General features: G+C 37.5%; 1 protein-coding gene across 1 annotated transcript; it reads left to right on the top strand.

Moving 5' to 3' along the window:
- Positions 1 to 1,467: 1,467 nt before the first annotated feature.
- LOC134578121 (cysteine-rich motor neuron 1 protein-like) lies at positions 1,468 to 11,145 on the top strand. Its single transcript, XM_063437117.1, has 4 exons — positions 1,468 to 1,810; positions 2,777 to 2,956; positions 7,268 to 7,426; positions 10,628 to 11,145. Exons 1-4 carry the CDS (start codon positions 1,528 to 1,530, stop codon positions 10,867 to 10,869), a joined length of 864 nt encoding a protein of 287 aa, XP_063293187.1. The 5' UTR covers positions 1,468 to 1,527; the 3' UTR covers positions 10,870 to 11,145.
- Positions 11,146 to 12,471: the final 1,326 nt, after the last annotated feature.

The following is a 12,471-nucleotide window of genomic DNA, read 5'->3' as shown; positions in this document are numbered from 1 at the left end:
TTCTTTTAAATGCAGTCTTTTGGCGCTCTTTTTCCTAATTACTTCCTGATTCCGGTTGCCGTTTACAATTTCAGGTCGCATCCTTCCGTGTCTCATAATTATGACGTCACAACGTTCTCTTCGTGCTGACGTCGTGGCGTACGTATTGGGGGCGGGACCTACTAACTATATAGCAAAAATATATAGCACCATTTGTTGTATTGTTAGAAAACCGTAACATAAAGTCCTAAGTTACTGAACCTGTGTCTGAATTTGAAATGGGTAAAAACATAATTAAAAAAGGAATTGTCACATCTCTGTCATTTACTCAATTTAATAAACTATTGAACAAACACAAGATAACACACAATTATGATTCAACACTTAAGTCAAATGATGACAGTCCAAATGGCAACTCTAGCACCAAATATAGAGTCTTTCTCTTCCGATCAAAAGCTGGATGGAAAACCGGAGGAAGATGCACTGCCTAAATAGTCCTTGTTAGGGTATATGTAATGAAATAAAAAAACAAAGGGACACAATAGTGTAGTATTTAAAACTAGAAATAATATAAGTTTTATATAAAAATATAAAACGCATGATTAAGGCTCTGTTGAGCGAAAACATTGCACAATTTTTCTTGTGAGGTGGTGAACCCACAAATACACCTACCTTCATTATTCTGGAGTGTGGCCTGTGTTTCAACTTTTGAGGGTGTGTGCATTTGTCAGTGTGTATGTATGTGTGAATCTTTGTGTCAGAGTGTCATCTGTGTGTGCACTCCACTTACCACTTTAGTCCAATGTGAACAAAATTCCTTTTACAACTACTCTCTGCACTCTACCTTCAAGCCAGTGTTCTCTCCAACAACATGAATTTTCATCTAAACCAACTGATTTATTTATAATTGTAACATTTTGTGTAGAAATGTTTCAAATGCCTTAACAAAATCCAAGTATATCGCATCCACTGGAACAGCCCGGATCTATATTTCTACTATAGTCTTTATTAGCGAAGGTGTGTCTAACCTTGTAAAAAAAGGTCAATAACAATAAAAAAGTTTTACTTCATTTCCGAAATCCTAATCTTTAAATAAATACAACAGACAGGAAAATAAAACCTCTGACCCATTACTAGACTAATAAATATATTAAAAAACAAAACAAAAAACAACTATCTCAAAAGATAAAAATGACCCTTTGGAGTACATATTTTGTTCCGACAACGTTATCCTCTGACTCAGTCCTTTTACTTATATTTATTATCTTCCCCATTTAAATATTTCATTTCATGAAAGAAATAATATCTTGGAACTATTACCTAAAAATAGTTATGTCATTTGTTTCAGTCTAAAGGAAACATGGAATTTATTTAAAAAGTAAATCATTGTCAGAACAAATCCTTTTATCTGCCACAGGTTTATTGATCTTTTCATCCCACTTACCCCTTGTGTGTGTGACTTTTTCATCATAAACTTTTTGAAGCAAGTGGTTACCTGATTACCTCTCTGAAAGATCCAATACTGTTTATGTTTTATTTTTTCACACAATGAAAATGTTGTATATTTTGTTTATTACTTTTTCTTGGATGATACACGGACAGTATGCTACTAACGACACTACATGTGGAACAACTTGTCTCAGTGGACCACTTGGTTGTTCTGGAAGAGTAGCAATCAATCCTTCTTGTTCCTGTAGTCATTGTGCAAAGTCAATTTGGCAACCCTGCGGAGGAAAAAACTGGGAACTTGGGTACTGTGAGAAAGAGCAAAAATGTGCAAATATCACTGGAGAGGTTCTGGTTGAAATTCCAATGATTGGAATTTGCAAATGTAAGTACTTCTACATACGTATACATCAGGGCTTAAAATGACAGTTACTAGTAAGTGCTAAGGAAAATAAAGGCACCATAATTTTGCTATTTACGAACAGTGGTGCCAGTTTTAAGTTTGCATATAAAGCCACAAAGCCAGTTCAACTTACTAGTTGATTATTTAAGCTTGGTAGTGATATTTTGTATAGTATATCTTATGGACCTAGAGTGCCATCTACCATCACCATATTTTTATTCTACATGTTTCTCTAGTGAATATGTCCACCCAATAAGTAACTTTGCAGGATAAAGATTTTAGCAGTAATGGTCATAAAAAGAAAAACGGTGAGTCAAAATTTACAGGAATCTTAGGTTTAGCTGAACATCAGGGGATATTAATTAACAAAACTCAGTAATGCCAAGGTTAGCGATTATTGTTATAAACCAGGAGGTGCCCAAAAGGTAGATCTTCAGAGGTTGTAGAACTACACCCCCCATGATGCTTTTCTAGCCTTTAAAATCATCTGTATTCTTTTAAATCATTTAGAATGACAAAGCACCATGGGAGTTGTGGTTTTAGTATCTGGGGATCTATCTCAACCTTGTTCTAAATTGTATTACACACTGGTTCAAAGTACTCACCGCTTTGCACATATGAAATCGCACTCGTATTTATCCTTTTGTTTAAACAATTCACAGGGCACATGTGTGAAGAAGATGGAGATTAATAATCTAGAAGTTTAACCTAATAAATACATGAGACAGAAATAGAGGTGATACATGCACAAAAAATACAGGTATGAGAATTGTTAAAAAAGGAACACTGTACCTGAAAGAGTTAAAAGAAAGCAAATGTAAAAATCACATTGGAGATTGGGTATTATCATTACTTACATTTTGCAGAACTTTCATGATGTAATCCAACTAAGCAGAAAAGATGATAAAGTACAATTAGTGATGAGGATTTTACTCTTGCATTAAACAGATATGAGACATTATACCGCCTATAAAGAATTTTGGGAAGATGAAGATGAACAATGTCCGGAACAATCAGGATGTGAAATGCACACGGGTGTTTGTGACTGTATCACAATAAGGACATGCTTTCCAGAATTTAGCTACAGCTCTTATGAAACATGCAAACCATATCAGGCTCATTTGATAGGTATAGTAGAAAATATGCTATGTATGATATTAAATATCTATTTTTTCTGTGCTTTCTTGACTTCGTAGGGCAATCTTTTAGTAATGCCGTGCCAAAACAAAAAAAACTCTTTAAGTCCCTCGGCCAGGGCCGTCTATAATATGAATAGGACCCTGGGCAAAGCATTTTCTTGGCCCCCCTGGGCCCTGTCACTGCACACCCCCTCCCCATTACGCTCAACCCGCAATCACACTGACAGACATACTGACACATGAACAAACAGACAGACATATTAAAACATTCGCAGATACATACTGACACACACATACACTGACAAAAAATTTATACTGGCAAACATATTGACACACATTCAGACATACTGATACACACACAGACACATACATAATCACAGACACATACACTGACAGGCGTATTGACATACACAGACATACACACACACACACACTGATACACACTGAGACATACTGACATACACACACAGACATATACACACACAGTATGTCTGTGTGTGTTAGTATGTCTGTGTGTGTGTATGTCAGTATGTCTGTGTATGTCAGTATGTCTGTGTATGTCAGCATGTCTGTGTGTATGTCAGTATGTCTGTGTGTGTCTATGTCAGTGTGTGTGTGTGTCAGTATGTCTGTGTCTGTGTATGTATGTCAGTGTGTCTGTGTGTGACATACTAACACACACAAACATACATACTGACACACACACACATACTAACACACACATACTAACATAGACACACACAGACATACTGACATACATACACAGACATACTGACATACACAGACATACTGACATACACAGACATACTGACATACACACACAGACATACTAACACACACACACACACACAGACATACTAACACACACAGACATACTGACATACACACACACACACATACTAACACACACACACACAGACATACTAATACACACACACACACACACACACACAGACATACATTTAGCCACCCTCCAGGTTCTTACATTTTTATGGAGGGTGGTTTCCCTGGGGTCCAGTGGCAGGCTGAGGCAGTTGGGAGTTATCTTGAAGAACTCCCCTCCTCCCTGCCTTCCTCCTCCCACGCGGCTATTATCTCCGGTGGGAGGAAGTGACACGCGGTTCTCACTTCCTCCCAGCCGGTACAGGAAGGGGCCCGGTCGCGCTGTTTAAGCGTCACAGCGCGCGACCGGGCCCTTACTGCCACATGGACACCGGGTGGCCCTTAGTGCATGGGCCACCCGGGGGGCCTCCTTAGTTGGCGGGCCGTTGCGGCTGCACCGCCGGGTACATGGGGGCTGCTGAAATCGCGGGGCCCATGGGGCAGCTGCTCTGGGGCCCCCCAGGAGCAACTGGGCCCGGGGCAGCTGCCCCGTTTGCCCCGCGCTAAAGACGGCCCTGCCCTCGGCGTGCTGGTCCTCATTTTTTAAAATTGAGGTGTGTATGTTGCCTTTAATCTTCTTGTGTTATTTATGGGTGCTGCAGTTGCTTTGTAGTGTAGTGTGCATCTGTGGAATGTTATATTGTATATGTTCATGAGTAGATTATGGTATTGTGTTTGATACCTATGAATATAGGATGCTTGTGGAATTGTGTGTCACAGGCTGCTTGTTGGGGTTGTGTGCGTATATGTGGGTTGTCAGTGGTGTTGTGTTTATGGAGATTGTGCATGGGTGTGTTTGGGCTGCTTGTATTATTTGTATGAGGGGTAAGCTTATTCTGCAGCTCTGTGTATATATAGCAGTGTGGGTGACTTCACTGGGGTCCAGTGGGGACCAGGCTTGCCAGGTACTGGTGAAAGGCAGGAACTGTGATAGCTGCAAGCTGCTCTACTCCAGTGTAAATTCCCGTTCATAAGCGCTTGGAGGAAGTGATCTGAGGTCACTTTCTCTATGTCCTGCAATATGTAAATTTAAGATTGTCCCTCACCATCTGCAATAACAACTTGGTTTGCACTAGCAAATATCCAAAGTCCGACTGGGACTAATGATGGCTTGTTTGATTCTGGCACCCTGAGTGCCATGCATGGCAAACGTGTCACATGTTGCTGACCCCTGTCCTAGGGTTTATTGAAATCAGATAACCATTTAAAAAAAAAAAAACTGATTTTTAATTTGATGTACATTGTAGCCTGAATGTTTTTTAATTTATTTTTTGTTTAATTGACCATCAATCGTAAATGGTTACATACTTATGAACATGGACAGAGTATTTGGATATTTAATAGCATTTCTGTTAAATGTGCTCCAGAAATCCTATTGCATACTTGCTTAAAAAAAACAAAAAAAAAACTAGAGAGTGATCACATCCACTGCTAAGTGGATGTGATCACATTTAATGCAAAAGCTGTGGATGGTGGGGACAAAAACAGTAAAACGACAAATGTCACGTCACCAGTATTAAATCCCATGGTCATTCAAGTCTGAAAAGTAACATATAAATTGCACTGCAGAAATATTAATCTTCATTGCAACTTCCTATATACTAAGTGAACTTACTCCCATGACATTGGGCATTGTGATTTAGGAAAGTTCTTCCTATAGAGAGGAATATATACATGTCCCCCCAATGTAATATAAGGAAGCATGTTCGTGTTCTCTTCAGCCAAGAGGATGTGGAGGCCATTATGCAAAATATTTATTCTTCTTACACATTCAACTCATCTGTGATGCTTAAAAGCACATTATGAGTGTGAAGACAGGAAATGTTGACTTTACTCATGACTTCGATAGCCATATTATACTCAAATGTTTTAGATAAGTGCAAAAAATTAAACCAGTCAACAATTTTCATTTTTTACACCACTTTTCAAACCCAGACTACTATCAAATCAATTAGAAATAGACAGAATACTGAAAGGACCACTATAGTCACCCAGACCACTTCAGTTTAATGAAGTGGTCTAGGTGACAGGTCCCCCAGGTCTAACCCTGCAGCTGTAAACATAGCTGTACACATTGCAGGGTTAATCCAGCCTCTAGAGGCGCTTCTATGATGCTCAATGCGAAAATCGCATTGAGCATGCAGAATGTCCATAGGAAAGCATTGGGAAATGCTTTCCTATCGGCATTTTTAATGCACGCGCGGCTCTGGCATCTCATGCACATTCGGCTCTGGCCGCGCATGCACATTCGGCTCCACTCAGGAGCTGACGTCGGCGGGGGAGGAGAGGTCACCAGCATCGAGGGAGCCCGGCGCTGGATAAAGGTAAGTGGCTGAAGAGGTTTTAACCCCTTCAGCCAAGCAGGAGGGTGGCCATGAGGGTGGGGGGACCCTAAGGATTATATAGTGTCAGAAAAACAAGTTTGTTTTCCTTACACTATAGAGATCCTCGAACATCAAATTTAAAATTTAGTTGCAACGTTTTTTTGTTTATATCTAGTTTATCCTAAATAATCAAGTGATATAAAAGTATCACTTGAACTTTAAAGAATATAATATTGCCAATGTGGGAATCTTTAAAATGATTAGCAACTTAGAGTTTCTTCAGCACCTACAAATATATTAGCAGAAATCAGTTTAAAAAAAATAGTGTATGTAAATCGATATTGTTCTAATTTCACAATCTGTAGTAAAAGGTTTGACTGCAATTACATCTTGACAATCAGTCAGTGATTCAGCCAGGAGGCAATCATCTTTCAATTGTATCACAATTTTCAAACCCAATAGTGACAATTACTGATGAGAAATACTAAATACTAAAGAGAACATGTGATGTCAGTCGCATGCTCCCAACAGTCTCAGAACTGTCCTGAAATGAGGGTCCTGTCTTGCACTTCTGCATTGGTTCCTCATGTCCCATCTGGGTTTTTGTTACCTGCAAAGTGCAGTTTATAATCCATAGTGAGCAACCATGTCTAAATTGTTTGAGGGGTGGGGAGGTGAAAGGGAATTTGAGAGTTATGAGAGTTACATAAATATATATCTGTCCTGGCAAGTGCGTTGAGCATTTCCAATAATTATTGCTACTTTACTGGCTAAAAAGTGCATCATACAATGGAATTTAACAATGAAATATGTATCTGATTGAGGGTTCCAGTTTGTGACTGCTGAATGCAATTTGGAGTGGTCTTGCTCAAAACAGAGGCTTGTGCACTTTGCAAACTACATCTAATTTATTTTTCCTCTAAAATGCGATGAATTGTCATTGAAATGAATGAAACTGAAATTATAAACATTTTTCTGAATATATGCAGATTCAAAGTAAATCCTTAGCGATTAAAGTTGATTGAAGCTTGGACAACTTGCAACAGGGAAACCTAGTTATAAAATTAAACTAATTCCCATTATTTTTCCTAAAGATTATTATTATGCTGAAGGTTATACTTACGAACATCCCAAGCCTGTCTGCTATAGCCACGGATGTGACATTATAGATGACAAGTGTATATGTGAAACAAATGGACCATGCGGACGTAAATATGAATTTGAAAATCGAAACAAATGCAATACAGCACTAGGTAAGATTATATAACATGATTAGAATAATGTAGGCAATATTATTCCAGCTGGTGTAGTAATTTTTGCTGCTTTAGGCAAAAATCTAATTTGGTGTTTGTGGTCTTTCACATACCTCTTTCTATGAGCTTTCTATTGCCCTCTCTAAAGTCCTCTCTTTCAACCAACTTAATACTAAGTAAAAAAAAAAATACATAGTATTAGTAAATAAAGGAGGTTAAAATCTCCTCCTGTCCTTACTTGCTGAGTGAAGCTGCACGTCTTTTAAATAGTGAGCAGTCAGTTGCTCACTGTTGTAAAAAAGGTCATCCCCAAAATCCAGTAAAGGAGGACCTGGCACAGGTGGGGCGCCTATTAAAATATTTAACAGGGAAGACATAGTGTACCCCTCCAGCCCCCACCCATGCTCCACGAGTCGGGGGCAATTAAACTTAAGAGAGGACCTAGTGTCCACCCCCAGCCTCCACCCACTAGTGGTGTGTGGAGGCCCTAAATGATAATGGAGGTCCCCCGTAGTCCCCACTGATTAGTACCAGTGGGGGCCCTAGGTGATAAGGGGGAAGCCTGCTGTCTCCCCAGTCCCCGCCTATTAGTGGTGGGTGGGGGCTTAAATATGATCCTTAATACCTTATGCTTCAAATGAAACAATGGATGGCGCATCCAAGTGTCACTCCAGTCTCCACCCATGCAGTGAGTGATTTCTAGTGATAATAAATGCTTACAGGTGGGGGACACCTGTGCCAGACCCCCCATGTATTTAATAGCTTCTCAGTTTTTTTATTATAGGGAGCAGCCACTGGCTGCTCACTGTTAAGAAGAAATACCTCCAGCCATGGCATTGCAGGTTGAGGGGCATAAGGGAGGAATGAAACTTATCTTATACTAATGTGTGAGTCACATTTAACCCATATTTGCCCGTCGGATGTTAGTGCAGCCTGTATATAAATAGTAAAATGAGCATTTATCAACAACTATTATAGTGTTTTGTACTAAAGTGAGAATTCAAAGCTAATTTAAAATTTAAAATGAAAATAGCTGTTTGGCTACCGGTTTGGCTACTCTGGTCTTAAATCTGAAATCACTTTTAAATCTCCCTTTAGTAAATAATCCTGCCTGTTGTCAAACCGATGAGGCCACATAACTGTCAGTATGTGCCCAATAAATGGAATTAAATCACCTTATCTGATATTTTCAGTATAAAGCATAGGTATTGATTTTTGAAATTCAATCTGCTGGGGAGCCTCTAACAGTGGTAATTTAGAAGATAAGAAGCAGAAAATGGCTTATCTGAAACTGATATACTACTGATAAACATGATTGAATCTAATTAAATCAAGACCTATATTTAATGCAGTCTCTTTTCCATACACCTTCTCAGGTCAGTGAATATTGAGGTAAAGAACAAAGAGAGAAAGAGAGAAAGCTGTTATAGAATGTATGGAATCTATCTCTAATACACGCAGCTATATGGGTTTAATCATACTTCCTCAAAGAGTATCAGAGTTTACTCTGCTCTTCTCCCAACTGTTTTGAAACCTTACCACTAGGGGTGGCACATATATAAACCCTCTGCTTGCAACAATAGAGACACAAGACAAGCTAAAAGTGAATGAAGTGCTAACACGCTAATTGCGCCCAACAGCTCTTTCTCTTATTGAACTCTTCCTCATTCCATTTTCACTGATCTCTTCTTATTTTCTCTTTTTGCTTTAATATATCGCAAGCGGTCAAGTGTTAGCAATATACACGATATGACCATAGAGCGGAATTGAATTTCCATATTTGTTTGCTGAGATAGGTGAATTTAAGTAGCCTTATAACATTTACTGTAATTTTATGTGTATCCATAATCCGTATACTGTATACATTTTTGGTTGAATAACATCTAGTTTGAAGTTATAAGATAGATTCATTACATTTATGTGTATACTATCAACTTTAGGACCCTTAACAACTGAAATTTAATTCACTGTTTGTTAAACAGACACCATAGTCACCAAAACAACTTTAGCTTAATGAATCAGTTTTTTGTGTATAGTCACTGAAGTCTTCCTGTTCAATTATCTGCCATTTACGAGTTTAATCGCTTTTGTTTTTATGTAGCCCTAGACACACCTCCCCTGGCTGCGTCTCACACAGCCTTAAAAAAATGGTTTAGTTTTCAATCAGATGTTACTAACTTTAGAAGTTTTCATCTCCTACTCTTTAAATTGAACTTTAATCACACACAGGAGGCTCCTGCAGGGTCTAGCAAGCTATTCACAGTTAAACAGAATGTGCAATAAAAGAAATGTAAACATTAGATCTCACTTTCCATGGAATGTTTAGGAAGGAAATGCATTTTCCATGTATGTGTTTGTGACTAGAGCTGCATAAACAGTGATTTAGCAGTGAGACAAGTGAGCAGTGAGACAGGGGTGTGGTCTATACACCAAAACTGCTTCATTAAGCTACAGTTGTTTTGGTGACTATAGTGTCCCTTTAAGTAATTGTATTACATTTATTTATCTAAAGAGACAATACTGAATAAATCCTAGGAAAGGGTATCTCTGAGGCAAAAGTATAAACAGTGAACTTGAGACATTTTGGCCCAAGCTAATTATTGTATATGTAAAGTAAAAAGTAAATAAAGGAAACTCTATCCATAAATACAACAGTCATCGGCACGCACAGCACACTGACAATGGCAGATTCTTGAGGCTGAATCTGAGTGCTGTGCACCTTTTCCGCCTCACTTCCAACTCTCTCCCTCCTCTTGCTGAGATTGCGCACATGTGCTCTAAGCCTTAAAGTGCTTAAAGCGGTCCAATCTTCCTTGGGGGAAGCCTGTGATTGGACCCCATGAGGTACTTAGGTGATTGGTTGAAAGCATGGAAGGTAATGCCCCGGGGGCCTGGATTCCAGGTAGATAAAAACCTTTTCTTTTTTTTTTAGGTGTACTGCAAAGTGTAGGAGGGGGGGCAAATTAGTAGTGCCCAAATCAAGAGAATGTGTGAATGTGTGAAATCGTAAAGTTTATTTTGTAGTGCAGCTACACAGCTTCTTAACAGAAAGTCAGCTACTATTATTATTTTTTTTATTGTGCTACATGTATCTGTATGACAATGTAAAATGTTAGATGTAGGATTTCAGGTAAACCTGTGTTCTTATGGTCTATATACCCCTATACATCGTTTACTAACTTATTTCCATTATTTTACAAGTTGAGAAGATTTGTAGCAATGTTACCTGTCCGGAAGTAGAACAACTGACATGCCCTGCTGACTCTGTGGCTAGCAAGCCCCATACACCCCCTGGAGAATGCTGTCCCAGCATACCTAGCTTCTGCACCTGTAATTTTGAGAAGTGCAACAATACGTGTCCAAGGAGAAAAAGGAAAATAATGATACAACCAACAAATGGAGTCCCAGGAAACTGCTGTGACAAGTTCTTGTGTTTACATTGAAAATCAATAATCTTCCAATCATTTTTTAAAATATTTTTTTTGTTTTACAATAATTGTAAATCTAAAAACAGATAATTGCCTCTCATTTTAGTATGTCTCTTTATTCATTCTTTTCTCTAACTCTTTTTAAATATGAATCCATCTACTTATCAAAATTCTAAACAAATTCTGAGTAAAAACATTAAACTGATGCAGAAGTGTATCAGCCAATCTGAAAAAGCAATAACAAATTAAATTAAAGGTATTTGAGGTGTAAAAGAGATTTCGGATAATCCTGCATGTTTTTTTTTTTTTTATTCAAAATTCTATTTGATATTAGACTGGAACTTCATAAATATATAAATAATAAACCAACAACACATTATACATGTCATTCTTTCTAGGGATTAACCCCTTAACGCCGTTACGGTGTTCTATGCCGTCGCGGCTTTAAAGGGCTTTAAAGCCGTTGCGGCGGCATAGGATGCTGTAACGGTTTGCAGCCCCTGGAGGACCGCGGTACTCACCGCCGCCGCGGTACTCCGCCGCGATCCTCTTCTGGAGGGCTGCCTGACAGCCCAGGCAGCCCTCCTCTGGCAAGTGAGGCCCCCGGGGACCATGTGATCGCTCTCAAAGAGCAATCACATGGCCCTCTATAGCTGGCTGTGGATCTGCCAGCAGGGGGACTGTCTAAAATATCAGACATTCCCCTGCTGGTAGGTAGTGTAAAAGAAAAATATTAAACATGTTATAAATAAATTAAATGCATTTTTATATATATAATATATGTATATATATTATACATAAAATATATATACATATTATATATATGTAACGTCATACGTATGTATTTTAATATTAATATTAGTATATATATTAGTATTAAAATACACTTAATGACGTTACATATATATAATATGTATATATATATATATATATATATAATAGATATATACACATATATTATATATATATATATATACGTAAAATTGCAATAATAAATAAATTAAATAATTAAATAAATAAATAAAATATTGAAACAAAATTTTAAATAAATTATATATTCATATGTAATTTCATTCTAACTGTATTTTGTTATTAATATATATATATATTGGTAACAAAATACACTTAGAATGACATTCTATATATATCTATCTTTATATAAAATACAAATAACCGCAAATATATATATAGAGATAAATACATATAATTACATGAACGATTACATTAGTATACACGTAGAATTTAAATACCTATAAATGCATATATATTAAAATTCTACGTGTATATTTAAGTAATTTTTTAACATAATTATGTCATTTGATTAATTAAAATTTGATTGACATGCCTGACAACACAGGGAGAAAGTGCAGAGAATTTAATTTGCAAGCACTATATTTGACCCTGTAACTCTCCAAGACACCATAAAACCTGTACATAGGGGGTACTGTTTTACTCGGGAGACTTCGCTGAACTCAAATATTAGTTTTTAAAACTGGTAAATTGTATTACAACGATGATATTTTAAGTAAAAGTGAAGTTTTTTGCATTTTTTACAAACAAACGGCACTTTTATGGACTATATTATTGTTGTAATATGTTTTACTGTTTTAAAACACT

This window comes from Pelobates fuscus, chromosome 11 (assembly GCF_036172605.1).
Source record: "Pelobates fuscus isolate aPelFus1 chromosome 11, aPelFus1.pri, whole genome shotgun sequence".
In the NCBI taxonomy this organism is placed as follows: domain Eukaryota; kingdom Metazoa; phylum Chordata; class Amphibia; order Anura; family Pelobatidae; genus Pelobates; species Pelobates fuscus.
The sequence above is the reverse complement of the archived record's forward strand: the minus strand, read 5'-3'. Positions and strand labels throughout refer to the sequence as shown.

Excerpts from the sequence above, each read along its gene's own strand:
- LOC134578121 (XM_063437117.1), top strand. The coding sequence starts at position 1,528 with ATGAAAATGTTGTATATTTTGTTTATTACTTTTTCTTGGATGATACAC. Across the intron at positions 1,811-2,776 it reads AATGATTGGAATTTGCAAAT|ATATGAGACATTATACCGCC; the intron begins GTAAGTACTTCT and ends TGCATTAAACAG. Across the intron at positions 7,427-10,627 it reads CAAATGCAATACAGCACTAG|TTGAGAAGATTTGTAGCAAT; the intron begins GTAAGATTATAT and ends TTATTTTACAAG.